Here is a 17917-nt window from a genome sequence, read left to right as displayed (position 1 = left end):
CGCCCAAAGACTGCCGGGCTCCGACGACTCCTTCCTGGGGCAAGATGGGGGGGCGGCCCTTGAGCCAGAGGATTTCGCCAAGGAACTTAGGCAAGGAAAGGCTGTGGGAGCGGGGCCTCCTTTTGCTCGCTTCGGAAACACCCCCGTGGTGGAGAGAAAGTGGGAAGCCTGAGGAAGGCCTCAGCCTGCGAAAGGCAGAAGCAGGCCACTTTGAGAGGCCTACCAGGCTAACAAACAGCCACATCCCTCTGCTCTGTTTCCCCAATTTCCTCTTTATTTCTTACTGAGGGAAGGTCTCCACATGCTTCACGCCGATGGCGTTGGTTCCCACCATCTTCCCACACACCTGCACTCGGTAAATGCAGATGTACCCCGGTTTTCCCCAGTTGCTCTGTATGCCAAGCTTCAAAACCCGAAAGGCTCTGGGGATCCCGTTCTGCAAAGAAACCACAGCAAAAAGCAGCGTGACCCCTGGCGTGTAAAGTGTGACAGCAGCCTCCGCGAGTCTTCCTCCGCCAGCCCGAACCCCGCTGCAGGACCAGCTCCCGCCGTGGTTGAGGCGGCAGCTTCTCCCTCCTTCCCTTCTCCCACCCAGGTGGCAAAGGACCCCCAAACGCCCGGCCTCGGAGAGCGTGGCGGGCAGCTGTGGAAACCTGAGGCCCGCCCGTGCCGGGGCAAGTCCTGCTGCCAGGGCAAGGTGCTGGGCATCCTCCCTGCCACCGCCTGCCCGGAGGCTGCAGCCAGGCAGCTCCGGGGACCCAGGCGTCTGGGGGCCAGCGCGGCCTCTGTTCTGCTTTTGCCACCCTGCCGGATGCCACTCTCCCTCCCGATCCCACCAACGTTTCTCCTGGCCAGGGTCGGGCCCCTGCCCCGGCAGGGACCGTCCGCACTCCTTCTGCAAGCAACTTGCAGGCAAACCGGCATTACTGCCCTGTCCCCTTGCCCACACACATTCACTCTACCTGCAGAGGGAAGGTCTGGGTCGGCCCTTTCTGCACGGTGTAGGTGAACGTCCCCAGCAGAGTTTCCTCCTTGCCTTCCTCATCCAGTCCCTTGGAGATAAAGCACAGGGGAGCAGGTCAGGCTCGACACAAGCACGAGGAAATGCTCATGCCAGACCCGGGGCCGTGATCTGCACTCTGCTCCTGCACCTCCAGCGCGATCTGGCGCAGGATGCAGTGGGGCCGAGTCTCCTCCTTGCGTGCTGCTTGGGGGCCGGAGGTGCTGGGCCAAAACATGCTGAGCAAGACTTAGGAGGGGTGATGCCAGTCCGCGTGTCCCTTGCAACTTCCCCACGGGTTACGGCGGTGCTTGGGAGCACACGAATCTCAGCAGATGCACAGAAAGCAGCAAATCCCCGCTACAGCTCTTCCCTGCGGCCAGGTCCCAGCCCCCAGCGCCCAGCAGAAACTTACGTAGACAGTGAAATCTCGGGGGGCACTGCTGACAGTCCCCGGTGGAGAGGCTGTCTTGGAGGTGTGCTCTATGATGATGGCCAGCGGTCGTATTTCAGTGGGCAGCCGGATCAGCACCTCACTCCAAAACCCTTGGAAAGGCCAGCAGTAACCCGGGGAAGCATCCGGCTGAAAGCAGAGGGTCAAAGCAATGAACACAAGGGTATGGGGGGGCCCGCCACGCTCCCCTGCAGCCAGAAGCACAGTCAGGACTGCATCTGTGGGCTGTGCTTGTGCTAGAAATGAATGGCGTGTTGGGATGCGGGCAGAAGCGCCCGGATGTCTTCCCGGCCCGGGAAAGGGGAAAGCAGCCAGCCAGTGGGGGAGACATCTGGTAGCCTGTACCGCAGCCAGGGCTTTCAAGAAACCTCTCTTCTTGGCCAGCAGCTCTGCAGCCTCCCCCCACCCTCCACTGCGCCATTGGGAAAGGGACAGTCAGAGCCATGGCAGGGAAATGGGGTCGCGAAGGAGAAGCCCCTTCAGCCAGCCGTGACCAGGGATGGGGGGCAGGAAGCTCAGCTCAGCTCAGCTCAGCTCAACCCACGTCTGAGGACAACTGCTTTTTTCTGGGGAGCTAAGCCCTGTGGGAGACCTCAGGTGCCAGGCACCGGACCAGCTCTGGGGCCTTCCGCAATACCACTGGCCTGAGGGGAGACACCCCAGGGCTCGCCCCCAACTTCACAAGAGGCAAGAGAAGCAGCACTGACGGTTTCTGCCACTCTACCTGCACAAAGGTATCCACAAGGGGCGGAGAACACAGGAACCAGAACGCCTTGCAGAGCCATGCAGAGATGCTGGACGATCTCTGCAGGTCGATGGCAGCCCCTGAAGGGAGAAGAGAGCAGCTGACTGCAAGAGGCCCCAGGCTCGGAGGACCTGGGGGCAGCAAGTGACTTCTAAGTCTGCCTGCCCGCCCCACATGCCACAGCGCACCCTCGGAGGTGCCCCAGGAAAGGAGGGCATCCCTGTGCCCGGGGATGGCGTCTCTCTCCCAGCAGCTGCACAAAGAGAAGGTCCGCGGGAGCTGGGAGACAGCAAGCCCCCACGGGAAGGGCTGCAGACCCAAGCTGAGGCCCCACCACGTGGACAGCAGAGGATGACCCAGCCATCCGCTTTTGCTCCCCAGGAAAGCTCAGCAAAGAGGGAGGGGGCAGAAACGCCTGCAGGGGCACGGCCGCGGCACCAGCGAGGGGTCTGACGGCGGGATGGGGGTGAGCCCAAGGGAGCCGCTCTGCCACAGGCGTGCTCTTGAGCCCCGGGATTTGGTCCCACCTCCCTCTGCCTCGGAGAGCAGCCTCTGCCACGCAGCCTGCTTTCGGGAATGCCAAGCGCGAGCCCAGCGCAACAAGGCCTGCCGGCCTGGGCCCGAGGCCTGTCCGTACCTGCACGTTTCAGAGCCCAGTCAGACATCCGCGTGCTTGCAGACATTGCCTCTCTCATTTGCTGAGCTTCCTGGGAAAGACGCAAAGGAAGAGGGGAAATGACCACGTCAGACCTGGCCAGGAGAAGGGGCTTTTTACGGCGGAGAAGTTCAACCAGCAGCCCCGGGCAAGGGACGGGTGTGTGGGCTGAGCAGGAAAAGCCCACCAACTGGCCCAGGAAGGGCCTTGTGCGGGGCCCTGCTCGTGCCAGCCCTCTTTCCCAAAGCGCAGGATTACCTTCTTCACAGCAGCCATCTCTGCAGCCAGGTGTGCCACCTCGTCCCTCAGCTGTTGCACCTCTTGGGATTGTTGCCCCCACACGGCGAGCATGCTCCTGCAGACGCGGTGAAAGCAGGTCTTGTCAGAGAGCTGCCCAGCCCCTCCCAGAGCCTCCAAGCCTCCACGCTCCAAGGAGGAGCAGAGACAGGGGTGCTGGAGCCCCCTTTTCTTTCCCTCCCCTTCCAGCTTTAGCAAAAGGCCCAGGCAGGAGCAAAAGGCACAAGCCCTGGGCGCTGTGCAAATGAGTGCAAATAGCACTGTCTCATCTGCTGCTACCCCACCAAACGTGCTGCAGGTCAGGAGAGAGGAGAGGCCTCTTACCGCAGGGACCTCAGGTCAGCAGCAGGCTGCCCCAGCAGCACCTGAAAGAGAAAGGCTCTCTGCTTGACTCCCTGAGCTGCCGGGGCTTTCCAGAGCTGGTGGCTCTAGGAAGGCACGGCAGCAGCCACTGCCACTTTCTGTGTGTGCGTCACTGCCTGGAACCGGCAGACCGGGCGTTTTACCCACCCACCCACCACCACCCACCCCCAGCAGCAGCGCTCCTCTGCAGGACTTTCCTGTCCCACTGACCTGCGGCACATTCTTTGCCTGCAGCATCCACACGAGCAGTGAGGTCCCGCAGTAGGCACCAGCTGTAATTCACATCACCGACAGAGAGTTACTTGACTAGAGTTTCTAAAAATCCCTGTAGTCATGTGGTCTCCTCCCACCTCAGGGTGGCAAGAGGCTGGCTGAGGACACGGGGAAGGGGTACAGAGAGAGGCTGCAGCCCCAAGCAAGGACTCTGGCCTTGGGCCTCGGGGCTCTGCACAGCCCTGCTTCCCGGGCACGCGGTGCGCCCCACAGCTACGCCCCGTTTCCCCTGCGTGCAGCCAGCATCTCCTGACCGCGAGGCTGGGAGGCTGGAAAGGCCAACCCTCCGGCCTTCCAAGGGTGGAATGCTGGGGAGGCTCCAGCGCCTCTCCCTCATGCTGAAGCTGGCAGCCTGCGCCTCTGTGCCTCCGCTGACAGCGTGCCAATACTCACCAAGAGCAGCCAGGGTCATCAAGAAGAGGATGGTGCAGAGCCTCTCCTTCTTCAGGGTGACGACCTCTTTCCTGAAAAAGAGGAAGCCCTGGCATTGGCAGTGCCTAAGGCCAGAGCCCTGCACAGGGGGATTTTCTCCTACAAGCTGAGGAGCAGCAATTTACAGGGGAGCCAGAGCCAGGGGGTATCCTGGCAGAGAGCACCTCCAGCCTCCCCCCTGCTCACCCTTACCCAGTGGCACCCCCACCTCCGTGTCCGCACCAGACACACGTTGTACTCACAGGGTGGAATTGCCTGTGCTGAGGCGTCTCTGGAGGGAGAGCACAGCCACTGCCAGGCTGTCAGCAATGCCGAAGACGAACCCTGGGCAACAAAGCCGGAGGAAAGCCTGAGGACCCTTCTCGAGGATGCCCTTCAGGGCGTGTGCCAGACCCCTGTGGCGCGGTGGGCGCTGGTGCTGTGCGCTCCCTCCCTGTGGGGCAGGGCCACGGCCAGGGCTCTGCCCTGGAGGGCGGGGGTGCTGGCTGCATCCTGGGAGCTGGGCTCAGGGGACCAGGCAGGATCCCCTTGCAGGCAGGGCCCTGACGGTGTGCCTGGGGTGGGAGGGTGGACGAGGCTTTGGCCTCTTGGCCTCCACCATGTTGGGGTACGCCGCGGTTACTACAGTATCCCACTAAGATGCGGACGTGGTAGGCAGCTCCGTCCTCGTCGTCACATAGGAGAGGTGGCCCCAGGCCTCCCTCAGGGCAGGATGATGCTGGTTCTGTGGGGCCATTGGTCCCGGCTGAGCCAGGCAGGCTTGGTGCAAACATGGGGTGAAAGGCAACGCTGAACTCACGCTTGTTTTCTCCCACGCTGCAGATGCAGTGTGCTAGCCCCCTCCAGCTGGTGCCCTGGTCCTCCCGAGCGGGGCTGCACCTATGGGAGGACAAAGGCGGCGCCCTGTTTTGCACCATCTCCATGCCACATCAGCCAAGGCCCTGGCCAGAAGACAGGCTTTGGGAAGCCTCCCAGGAGACGTCCCTGCTGTGGTGAGATAGGGCAGGAGAAGCAGCAGAGCGGGACGGCGCAGCCGCTTCTCACCCTGACTCCACCCTGGCCCCCAGAGCACCAGCCTGCCCCTGAGCAGGCGTCTCAGAGACCTGGCGTTCTGTGGGCAGCGGGGAGCGGCTGCCCTCCTCCAAAGCCCCCACCGCTTCCCAGGGCCTCTGCAGCTCGAGGGCCACAGCCCTCTCCGAAACACCCCCCAGGGCTTCTCTCGCTCAGCAGAGACCCACCAGGAGTTTCCAGCTGCGGCAGTGCTTTGCCAGGGAGGCCTGGCGGGGCGAGGGCTGAGCTGTCCCGCTCCAGGCACCCAGAAAAGGCTTGTGCTGGAGGGCAGCAGGAACTTCCAAGTTTGCTGCTGGGACCCTGAGCAGCAGGACCGTGGGGTTTGGCCCAGGGGGCCAGAGGGGCTTTCAGCTGAGCCTCTTCCCGCTCACGGCGGGTTTTCCAAGACCTGGGACTGCTGTGCTGCCCACAGCGCTCGCCAGCTTCTCCACCGTGTCCCCCCAGCCAGCCCCCCTTCAGGCTCTGGGGGTCCTGCCCACCAGCTGATGTCCCCAGGAGGAACAAACCCTCGTACCTGTTCTCGAGGACCCGAGTGGGCCCAGCTGCACGTCTGTCTGTGCTGCTGCCGGCTCCCCTCCTTGGCAGGGCAGCACCTTGCGCTCTTGGAGGAGCCTTTCTCCTCCTCATCTTGGGGAGAAAGGAAGCTCCCCTGCAAGCCTGTGTGTCCTCCTTCCACCGCAGGAGTGTTGCCTGCCCAGGGGAGGTCACTTGGGCGAGAGCTCCAAACCGATTGCCGGGAGGAGAACGCCTGCCACGGGCTCACAGCCACCAGGACACGGCAAGCTCCTTCCAGGCGGGAGGTTTGGCCCACAGTGCCGGAGGTCAAGGTGGCCAGCCTTGACTTCACAGAGGCCTGGCCACGCTCGGTGTGAGGTCATGGCTGCGACATCACAGAGGGAGCTACTGGGGGGTGGAGGGGAAGGCAGAGACCCCGATGCCCACTTAGCGCTGTCTTTTGCAGTTGTGACTAGGCAGGCCTGAAAACACACCAGCACTTTCGCTGAACAGCGCTTGCGCAGCGCCAAGGCTTCCTCTGCTTCTCTCTGTGTGTCCCCGAGCGAGTAGGCTGTGCGGGTGGGCGAGAGGCTGGGAGGGGACGCAGCAGGGACAGCCGACCCCAACTGACCACAGGGCTACTCCACAGGCCATGCAACACCACGCTCCGCAATAAAGCCCGGGCCTTTGCCCTTTCCAAAGTAGCCATTGCCTGGGGACTGGCTGGGCATCGGTCTGCTGGGGTCAACCCACCTCAGCCCCTTTAGAGAAAGGAGGGTGTGTGCTGTGTGTTCTGTAGTCTCCTGCGGGGGCAACCAGGAAGGTCTCTGCACGGGGGCGCAGGCTGCCCCGAGGGCACCGGGCATCTGGCATGGCAGCACAGGGTTAGGGAGGATCCTGAGCAGGGCCCCCGACCTTCCTCCTGCCTGGGCAGGGCCAACCTTGCCAGCTGAGGGGTCCCCACGGGGCAAGGAGGGGGTGCCGGCTCTGGGTAACACCGGGCTGGGGCTGCATGGGGGTGCGTGGGGCTTTGGCTTGCTCCACCCCACCGGCTCCACCTTGTCATGGGGAACTCCGGCCACCAACGTGGCCCCAGGCATGTGCCAAGGGACTGCTGCGCGCCCCGTCCTCAACGAGGCGCATGAGCACCCACGACACTGCAAGGGCTCCTTCTGGGGTGGCCCACAGACCCCAGCGGCTCCTCGGGGGTGAGCCAGCTGGCAGGCCCTCGCCGGGTTGTGACGAGAGCGAGCAGCTATAGGAGGAAGCGGGCAAGAGTCCTGCTGGACGCTGTCTCCCCCCAGGGCGAGCAGAGGCAGGCGCAAGCCCCCGACACGGAGGCCCCGGCCAGAAGACAGGCCTTGGCAAGCCTCTTGGCAGATGGCCCCGCCACAGCTCCTCCACGGGCCGTGAACCCCCTGCCTAGTCTTGCTGCCTGTCCTTGCCCAGGCACCTGTGCCGCTCCAGACACCCCTGCCCCTGTGTACTGGTGTATCGGGGGTCCCTGTCCAGGCGTTGCCAGTGGCAGGAGTACCGGGGGAGGCTCTGTGGGCAGGGGCCAGGGCTGCCCCGTGCCAGACGTGGCCAGTCCCAGCCACCTCCAACGGACCCGTTGCAGGAGGCATCTGAGCACATCCTATGCCCTCCTGGGGCGAGACATACCCCAGGGGTCAGTAGTGGGTCCGCTCCGCTCCTGTTTAACGTCCTCATTAATGAGCTGGATGATGGGGCAGAGCGTGCCCTCGGCACGTTTGCCGATGACACAGAGCTGATGCGCCAGAGGTCGTGCTGCCCTCCAGAGGGACCACAACAGGCAGGAGAAATGGGCTGACAGAAGCCTCGTGAAGGTCATCAGGGAAGGCAGGGCAAAGCCCTGCGCCTGAGAGGGGCACAACCCCATGCACCAGTACGTGCCCGTGTTCACATTCGCGTTCGACCCCAAGTTGAACGTGAACCAGCAATGTGCCCTTGTGGCAGAGGCAGCAAATGGTATCCTGCACTGCGACAAGAGGAGCGCTGCCAGCAGGTCAAGGGAGGTGATCCTTGCCCTCTCCTCGGCACTGGTGAGGCCACGCCTGGGGTGCTGTGTCCAGTTTGGGGCTCCCCAGTACAAGAGAGACGTGGACATACGCCAGTGAAGGGCTAGTAAGACGGTGGAGGCACTGGAGCATCTCTCCTATGAGGAAAGGCTGAGAGAGCTGGGACGGTTCAGCCTAGGGAGGAGAAGGCACAGGGGGGACATCATCCGCATATATACCCGAAGGGGGTGATGCCGAAAAGCCGGTCGAAGAACCCTTCTAAGACTCGTTTGGGAGTTTTAGAAGGCAGGCATTCTTTATTGCAGCGCTGGATGCGCGGGGGATAGTTCCACCTAGCGTGCCAAATACCACAGCTTTAGCACAAACAGGTTACAGAGAATAACTAATTGCATATTAATCAGATTAGTATACATACACATAAAAATGATCCTACCTGATTGTCATAGTACTGCCTACATCCGATCATGCGCAATGAAGGATCCTTTTGAGTCGACGGGCTGCTTTTATGACCACCGACCCATCTGAAGTTCTTGTTGGCTGTTCTTGAAGTCCTTATTCTTGTCCTTGTTCTTTGATCTTGAAGCTTAACGCAGTTTCAATCACATGTGGTCAGTTGCAACGTTTTTCTCATCTAGCGTACAGGAACAGCTAGTCATAAGAGCAAAGAACGGCAAAACTTGTGAATAATTACTAGTTAATCACTTGACTACGCTTTTGTAATTATCTCCCCGGCTACCCTTTGTCTATTTGTGAAATGTGTTCATCTGATTCGTGTCAATATAAACAATGCTAGGGCTGCATAATAAAATGTGACCCTCACCGTATATGTAGTCTTTAACTATTTTGTCGGTCCTCCTATAACTACAGGCCGGGAGGTGACAGATGGTATGTATACAGTTCTTTTTTGCCAGCCCAAAACCGGTTTTGTTGTTAACTGCACAGTGTTAAACAAGAGATCCTAGGGGAGAACTGAGGCATTTATCGTAGTATGGGGCGAGGTTATGAGCGGGGTGATCTTTAGTATGTATAAATAGCAGGTGTGTATAAACAGAGGGTGTATTGAAATGGCAGTGTATGGGCAGTTTGTTGAGGGGGAGGTGTCTGTTGTGAACTTGTTAGGGTTCTGGTGATGGCAGCTGGTGTTATGCAGGATGTCTGCTGTCAGGCCCGAGCAGTGGGGAGCTTGGTCGGAGATACATTGCATGGAAGACCCCTCAGCCAATGAGGAGAGTTCGAGAAGTTTCTAGGAGAACTACTGGACCTGCACAACCAGGAGGTGGAGAGTCTTTTGGAAGGACACGCCTAGTATGAATATGTAACTAATGTTAGACTATAAAAGAAGCTGGGTTGTTTTTCACAGCGCACGTCTTCGTAGAGCAGAGGCTCCTGGTGCACCCAGCGCTGTTTGCTTGCCTTTATTCATTTAATAAATTGTAAACTTTGATTGGAATCCTGTTTGAGACTAAATTCATTTATCACATATTGTTTCAACCGTAACGTTCATATGTGATCGTTTATCAAATCTCACTCATACAGTTAGTTATCTAGCAGCAAACCAGTTTTCACAGAAGGTACAGAATATGAAAACCATAAACATTTGAACAAACCACACCAAATATATGGACATAGGCTATCAGTTCCCCCCTTTCTGTTTGAGGCCACTAATTCTTTCGGTAGTCTCACCTGAATACAGATCGTGCCACAGCTCGTTTAAGACAGCTAAAAGCGACAAAGATTATAACAAAGATGGTAACAATCACAATTACATTTGGCAAAAGCCCAGCTAACCATCCAGTCGGAGAAAATCCAAAGTTCTGAAATATTTTGTTTAGCCAAAAACTTGCTACGTTTGATCTCAATTCTCTACTACTTTGAGCAACACGTCTTATTCTGCCTGATGGTTTAAATCAGCTGTCACATTTGGTATGTGGATACAACACGAACCGTTTGAAAAACCCATGTGCCCACATACTCCATGTTCTTTTAGTAGTAGTAGGCCTAAAGCTAACTGATTTTGCAGTGCCGTTTTACTAGTAGCGTGTACTTGTGCACTGAGTTCATTTAGCCCACTTTGAGTCGCATTAGCTAATGTTTCTACTTGGAGTGGAACATTGCGGAGAGTCATTTTATTTTGAAGAGCTGCTAACTGTGGTAAGAATAGAGATTCCAATACCCATCCTATTTTGGCTCCAGGGCTTGGTGATTGCCAGGAATCATCTTCTCGTTTTACCCGATTCCACTATCGAGGCCGCAAGGGGGATTTCTTCCAGAGAGGGCATCAAGTTAATAAGCCTAAAGTCCATTGTTTGCTCTTGTCCTTCATGCGAAGGTGCGTGGACCATGTACCATCACTACTCACCCAGACAGTTAATCCTAAACTTCCCACCCGTCCTTTAATACAGTCAATTCCAGGCCAAATTTTCCTTCCGTTATTAAGAGGGGACCAAGTATCACTTAAAACATTACTATAATTTCTACAAGCACATCCCCATCTTAGAGCTTTAGCTAGGGGATAAAGTCTTTGAACTTCTGGGTCAGAGGAGTTACAAGTGTAAACTCTCGTACAGTTCCATGTAGGATGTGTGATTTTCTCTGTTTGTCTAGTCCAGTCTACATTTCCACAGATAGTTCTGGCTCTGGGTGGATCTAACAAGGGCCCTGTAACTCCGGTAAATTCCAAACACCATGCTCTATTTTGAGTGTGATCCCAAGTTCCTCTCTGCACTTGTCTCCTTGGTTTTGGCAATTGGCAGCCCCAAAGGGTGTTTGTACAAGTTTCTCCTGAAGGACGATAAATTAATTCTTTTGCCCGTGAGGTGGATGGTTTGGTAATGTTACAATTCAAAATGCTGTAACTCCTTCTTTCAAAGTTTAAAGAGTAACTGCCACCCAAATCCATCCAATTTAATCTGCTAAACTGATTCTCATTCTCCCACATCTCTTCCCAAGTTTTGGTTAGAGTCAATGTCAACATTCCCCATGGAATTGGATATTCAGCTGACTTTGGAATCGGAAGGCAGGCTGTTACTGAGGTTAAATTTCGTACCTTCGCAAAACCTTGAATCAATTGTGAAACTAGGTTATCTTTTATCAAAATCACAGGGACGACTAGTATCAGGGTTAGTAATTCAAACAATAAATGCTTCATTTTGTTTATCTTATACTACAGATTCTTTCATCCTGTCAACCTGTGATTCTGCCTTTGTACTTTTACATCTACTCTTATTTATCTTATGTTTAGAACAACAACTTAAAAGAAAATATTTAAAACCTGTAACACACAAAAGGATTTCTGCCCTGACAATATCCCGAGTAACAACCCCAATCTTATAAGTTTTACACAATGGTTCTCCCAAGTACATAGCATGGAACTTATTTATAGATTTCCAATTTCACAGGACCGGTTTCTTTAGACTTCCAATTCCCTGTTGGTGCTTGCTTTATTCCTGTACAGTGAAGCCAACGTCCTTTCCCCCAGACCTTTACTGCTGTATATGTTGTTAAAATGACTTGATACGGTCCTTTCCGCTTCTCAGCTAGTGGTTCTGAAGTCCACGATTTTACATATACCCAATCTCCTCGTTGGAAGGGATGTGCTGCTGCGTCCAATTCTAAGGCTCCAGCTGTGGAGACATGCTGACAAAGCTCTTGTAAAGAGCTTCCTAAAGAAGTCATAACACCCTTTAAAGGCATATCTCCAGAAGCGCTCAAGGTATTTGGAACATCGGACCCTTGATATGGTCTTCCATGTAACTTTTCATAAGGACTGAAATTTCCTTTCCCTTTTGGCTGTACTCTGATTCTTAATAGAGCCATGGGTAATGCTTTAACCCATGTAAGCGACGTTTCCTGACAAATTTTACTCAGCTGTTGCTTGAGAGGGTAGTTCATTCTTTCTACTTTCCCACTTGCTTGTGGCCTATATGGGGTGTGATAGTCCCAATCTATAGACAATACTTTGCTCAACTGTCTTACAAGCTTTGCTATAAAATGAGGGCCATTGTCAGATGACATTCCTACAGGGACCCCAAATCTTGGTATCATCTCCTTGAGCAAGACTTTAACTACTTCTCTTGCTTTGTTGGTGCGACAAGGGAAAGCCTCGGGCCACCCAGTGAAAGTATCAGCTACAACTAGGATATATGGATATCCTTCTTTTCGGGGCAATTCTGTAAAGTCAATTTGCCAGTATTCTCCTGGAGAATTTCCTTGTTTCGTAATGCCAAAAGTAATCTTATTACTGGCTTGGGGATTATTGCGCACACAGATTTCCCATTCAGTTGTAACGGTTCGAATAATCTTTGTCATTTCTCTACTCAAAACGCATTTTGGTAAATGCTTAACAAGGTTTTCTGTTCCCCAGGGTACTTTCTTATGTTCAGCCCAGGCAATTTCTCTCATTATTGCGGGTGGGACTATTATTTGACCTGTTGGTGTTATAGCCCATCCTGTTTCATTTTTACTAGCCTGCAATGTAAGAATTAATTCTTCATCTTTTTCATTATAATTTGGAGCGTCCTTCAGTAAAGCTACACTTCTCTCTGGAGCTAGCGCTAGGATGCCTTTTTCTGCAGCCTCTTTAGCAGCTCCATCAGCCAATCGGTTACCTGTTTCAGGGACAGTCCTACCTGACTGATGTGCTTTACAGCGCATTATCGCGACTGCTGTTGGCTTTTGAATGGCTTCTAACAATTCCAGTATTTGTTCCGCATGCTGAATGGTGGTTCCTTGTGCAGAGAACAGTCCTCTTTCTTTCCATATTGCTCCATGCACATGTACTACTCCAGAAGCATACTTTGAGTCTGCCCAAATGTTGACTCGCTTTCCTTGACTTTGTTCCAGTGCTCGAGTAAGAGCTATCAATTCAGCCTTTTAGGCAGATACATTCGAAGGCAAAGCTCGTGATTCAGTTACCTTCTCCGTAGTGGTTACCGCATGTCCTGATGAACGTTTTCCTTCACAGATGAAACTGCTTTTGCCAGTATATAGTTCCCAACCTGTTTCTTCCAGGGGCGCATCTCAGAGATCCGGTCGGCTGGAGTAGACTTCTTCAGTTGTCTGCGGGCAGTCACGTTCCAGGTCTCCTTCAACTTGATCAGTTGTTAAAAACACAGCAGGGTTAACGACAGTAGTAGTTTTTAAGTAAACATCATCTTGCTCCAGCAACACCACTTGGTATTTCAGCATTCTGCTAGGGGATAACCCATGCCCCCCTTTCTGTTCGAGCACAGTGATTACCATGTGGGGAACGTACACCGTAATTCTTTGTGCTAGGGTGAACTTACGAGCTTCTTGGATCAATAGCACAGTTGCAGCGACGGCTCTCAGACAACCAGGCCATCCCAGACGCACATTGTCTAATTGCTTCGAGAAGTAGGCCGCAGCTCGCCAACTTGGTCCCAGATATTGGGCCAGGCCGCCCAGAGCTAGACCTTTTCTTTCATGAGTGAAGAGTTCAGATGTCTTTGAGAGATCTGGCAGGCCTAGGGCTGGTGCCTCCGTTAGAGCCTGGTTTAGTTCTTTGAAAGCAGCTTTTCCGGCATCAGTCCAATCTATAAACTCATTGTTTGAGGTTTTGAGCTGCTCGTATAAAGGTGGGACCAGCAAGTCATAATTTGTAATCCACAGGCGACACCACCTAACCATTCCCAGAAATGCTCGAAATTCTTTTAGAGTCTTAGGCTCAGGGAGATGACAAATTGCCTCCTTTCTCTCAGTTCCTAATTGTCCTTTCAGAATTTCAAAACCCAAATAAGTTACTTCTCTCTGGGTTATTTGGGCTTTGTCTTTTGACACTCGATATCCACTGATTCCCAAGAAGATCAAAAGGCTAATAGTTAACTTTGTGCATTCTTCTTCTCTCTCAGCTGCGATTAACAGACCATCCGCATATTGCAACAAGATTCCTTGATTATTGTCTTTCTTCCAAATCCCTAATTCTCGTGCCTATTGATTTCCAAAAACGGTAGGGCTGTTCTTAAAGCCTTGAGGCAAGACTGTCCATGTATATTGTGTTTTTCTCCCAGTCTCAGGATCTTCCCATTCAAAAGCAAAGAGCTCTTGACTATTGGGAGCCAAGGGAATACAGAAAAAGGCATCTTTTAAGTCTAACACTGTGAACCATTCTCGTTTCTCTGTTAGGGTTGTTAACAAAGCACAAGGATTTGCTACTGCCGAGTGAATATCTTGTACTATTTGATTTATTGCTCTGAGGTCTTGAACTAACCTGTAATCTTTTCCATTAGCCTTTTTAACAGGCAAGGTTGGGGTGTTGTATTTGGATTCACATTCTACTAACAGTTTGTACTTCAGAAATTTTTGTATTATCGGTACTAACCGTTCCTGACTTCCCAGTTTTAGGGGGTATTAATTCTTACCAGACTCGATCCTGGCTTTAAACCAATTCTCACAGGCTCTGCTCTTTTGGATTTACTAGGCACTTCCCCAGCCCAGACGATTAGAATTACAGCATTATTTACTCCAACTGGTATGGTCGTCTGCTTTCCGTAACCATCTCCTGTAACAACAAAGCCGCTGCTTCGATATGTTCAGTTTCTGGAATTAAAATTTTAATCTCACCATTTTAAAATTTAATTTCTGCTTCCAGTTTCTCAAGTAGGACTCTCCCTAACAGGGCTTTAGGAGAATTTGGCAAATACAGAAAGTGATGAGTGACCCATTGCTTTCCTAATTTCATTGTCAAATGTTTAAGGAAGGGTCTAGTCTCTCGTTCACCCGTCGCACCAACAACGCTAATTTTCTCAGAACTTAATTCTCCCTCCAAGGTGTTTAAAACTGAAAAGGTGGCTCCAGTGTCAACTAAAAATTCAGTTTTCTGTTCTCCCAGGTTAGCTGTAACCAGAGGTTCTGCTGGGAGACTCCCCTCTGGTCCCCGTCAGATACTTGCTCTCAACTTTCCCAAGAAAGGGGGAACTTGCTGAGATTGTGTGGTCGAAGTTGGGATCGCTTGTGACCTTGTAGGTCTCAGGGGACATTCCCCTTTCCAGTCTCCTTCCTGTTTACAGTATGCACACTGATTTGGTCCCAGGGGCCGGTTTAATCCCACTGGTGACCCTAATCCAGTTCCTCTCCCTCATCCCACTCCTCGGCCACGTCCCCTTCCTCGGCGAATAACTCCTCTGCCTCATCCTATGCCAGCTCCTACTTCCAGAGCAGCTTCTAGCCTTGCATTCATTTTACTCTGTAATTCATCTCTATTTCTATATGCCACCCAAGCAACTTCTAATAATTTTCCCCCATCTCGAGAATCTGCTCCTTGTAATTTTTGTAACTTCCTTCTGATATCATCAGAGGATTGTCCTATAAATAAAGGAGCCAACTGAGCTTTTCCTTCTTCAGACTCAGGATCCATATTAGTATATTTCCTAGCAGCATCTTTTAATCTGCTTATGAATGGCTGGACATGTGCTATCACGGGGGTTCACTGAAGACGGAGCTAGGCTCTTCTCAGTGGCGCCCAGCGACAGCACCAGAGGCAATGGGCACGGACCAAAACACAGGGGGTGCCCCCTCGACATCAGGCAACACCTTTCTACCCCAAGGGAGACTGAGCCCTGGCACGGGTTGCCCAGAGAGGCTGTGGAGTCTCCTACCTTGGAGATATTCACAAGCCATCTGGACACCGTGCAGGGCAACCGGCTCTGGGTGGCCCTGCTGCAGCAGGGGCCTTGGACCGGAGGGCCTGCAGCGGTCCCTTCCAACCTCAGTCACTGTACGATTCTAAGCTTGCAGCTGTCCTCTTGCAGACGGTTGAGCAGATGCTTTTCTTCCAAGCGTTTCTGACAGACGCTTCCCTGGGAAATGATGCCTGCACCAATGCGGTCCCACTTCCCTGCCAACAGAGGACAATGGCAGGGGAGCCGTGGGGCAGCAGCCCACCAACCTCCCCCACCCTGTCCTGTGAAGTAGCTTGTAACTGTGCCCCTGAACTTGCCTATTCCCACATGACACTCCAAGGCAAATGAGGAGGGCCGGGCGGAAGGAGAGCAGAGGTGCCCAAGCACAGGTGTCCCGGAGGAGCGATTTAGGATCCATAAAGAATCCCTAAAAGTGCAACTTAACAGAGTTCAGTGGCAAGGTTCGCGCTTTTACGTTGTACACGGGAGAAACAGACAAAGGAAAATTGAGTTAGAATCGGTTTAGGATGATTTGCACAGACATCGGATGTGCAGGAAGGTAAGGGAGACCCTCCCGTTGAGTCGCGAGGTTCAGAAGGGACCCCCTTGCTTTCGAAACTACTACTCAGAGTTCAGAAACTCTCCTCTCCAGCAGAGGCTGGGTCCACGCTTAGTCCCAGACTTGCTCAAGAGTTTATGGCCAGGGGAATTACCTGTGCAGAATCAATCCTTTATATCCCTTAGTTAGGATTTCAAAGCTGAGCATGCTATTAATCACTTCCCGATCGGTGCAGGCATCCGGTGCTAGTTCGCTCCAAAGTTCAAGCCCTTGGTTTCCCGAAACAGGCTCTCGGGCATCGTCTTCTACACATAGCTGATTTAATAGAGTGGTACAGCAGCAGGGTCAGCTCCAGCGGGGTGCCTCCGGGGAGGGACCAACCCGAGCAAACAAACCGCTGGGCAGTTACACCCGTGCACACTATTCATCTGCCCCTCACGCATTCTTCACGCTCTCTTTGCACGTCTCCCACATGCCCTTCCGTGCAGCTGTGGTTCTGGCCTGACACCTCCTGGTTCCTTCCTTGTCGGATTCCTTCTCTGTCTCCAGACAGGCCCTCCGTTATCTTGTCGAGTTGCAGGTGCTGTTGAGAGTTGTAGCCTTCAAGCCTCCTTACCTTCCGATTTACGCCACCTCTGGAGGCCCCTGTTTTGACTAGGTCGGTACACGTTCAGTAAAGCCCAGTGCAAGTTAACAGCTTGCGGCCTAAAGCTTCAGCAAATGTAGCTACTCATGCAAAGTAAGTAAAGCTAAGCAAACAGCATGCTAAATCACTCAACATTATGACTTTAAGTGGTTCATCCTACTCAAAAATTCCTAACTTAAGTGAAACAACTAATATCTCTTAATACTGAGGGGCATCCCCGCTCAAGGGGAGGGCTGCCTGCCATGTTGCCATCCAGGGAGAATTCAAATTGGGCTCATCCAACGATCTGTTGTTGCCAAAAGATCTCATTGCTGGAGACCAGCAGCGTGCAGCCACGCTGCCTAGCAGGGAGAGCTCAGAGAAGGCTCACGTAGACAATCCCATACTTAAGGGATGAAGCGGTTGGCTTGTAATCACATTGCCTACAATGGGAGAGGTATGCACGAGACTCCTTGTACTCTCAACTTTTACTGCATCACTCTCCTCCCTCGTGGGTTTCCTAGAGGAGTTCTTGGCCTGGCTATGGCTCAGGCCTTTGCCTGCTTTGGAGCCTCTACCAAACTGCTGCTGGTTTGGCTATGGGCTGCCAGGGGGGGCATTAGCCGGTGCTCAGCACGAAAGGGCAGCCCCTCGCACAACATGAGCACCTCGTAGCACCAAAGTGGCCCCACGGAGAGGTATTGGCAGAGCTGCCCAGACGGGAATGGTCCGGGTAGCCGTCTGGTAGGCACCAGCTGTACCTGACGTCACCAACAGACAGTTAGGTAGTGCTAGGGGCCGCAGCACCACTCCCCATTTCCCCTCCCTGCTGTGGTGAGCACCAGCGCCAGGCTCCACAGGCCGGGAGAGAAACCTCTCCTTCCGTCCCCCTGCACGGTGCCTCGGAGAAGCCCCACTTCAGCTGGGCCGCGCATCCCAAGCGATGGGCAGATCTGGAGCTGGTGGTCCACCACACACCTATACATGGGTCCACAGGGCACCACAGCGGGCTCTGCCCCCTCTCCCGTCTCGCCCGGCTGATCCTGGTGCCGCAAAACACTGATGCCCCGTTCGCAGGCGTCTACGCTGCCACAGTGCCCACCCCCGGCCCATCGCCCATCGCCCATCGCACGGGCCCTCGCACACGTGGGCCTTCGCACAAGGAAGCTGTGGCCCAGGCCCTCGTGTCTGGGGTGCCAGGTCTCTGGCAGGGCGGAGGGCTGTGCCTGGGAGTGCAGGTGGGCACAGGGGAGCTGAGCCAGCATCCGCCCC

The 17917-nt window shown here is 54.0% G+C and overlaps 1 protein-coding gene across 1 annotated transcript; it reads right to left on the bottom strand.

Annotated features, from left to right (window-relative positions):
* Window positions 1-252: 252 nt before the first annotated feature.
* LOC126036225 (uncharacterized) lies at window positions 253-17772 on the bottom strand. The gene is made up of 14 exons (XM_049795754.1): window positions 17563-17772; window positions 12757-12914; window positions 6233-6376; window positions 4767-5098; window positions 4462-4543; window positions 4181-4251; window positions 3725-3786; window positions 3476-3516; window positions 3113-3209; window positions 2837-2906; window positions 2179-2279; window positions 1416-1583; window positions 963-1052; window positions 253-436 (listed from the first exon to the last, which is right to left on the bottom strand). The coding sequence occupies exons 1-14, from the start codon at window positions 17770-17772 to the stop codon at window positions 281-283; spliced, it is 1782 nt and encodes a 593-aa protein (XP_049651711.1). The 3' UTR covers window positions 253-280.
* Window positions 17773-17917: the final 145 nt, after the last annotated feature.

Source organism: Accipiter gentilis, chromosome Z (genome assembly GCF_929443795.1).
Source record: "Accipiter gentilis chromosome Z, bAccGen1.1, whole genome shotgun sequence".
Lineage (NCBI taxonomy): Eukaryota > Metazoa > Chordata > Aves > Accipitriformes > Accipitridae > Astur > Astur gentilis.
Note: the sequence above shows the minus strand (reverse complement) of the source record. Positions and strands in the feature narration are given on the sequence as shown.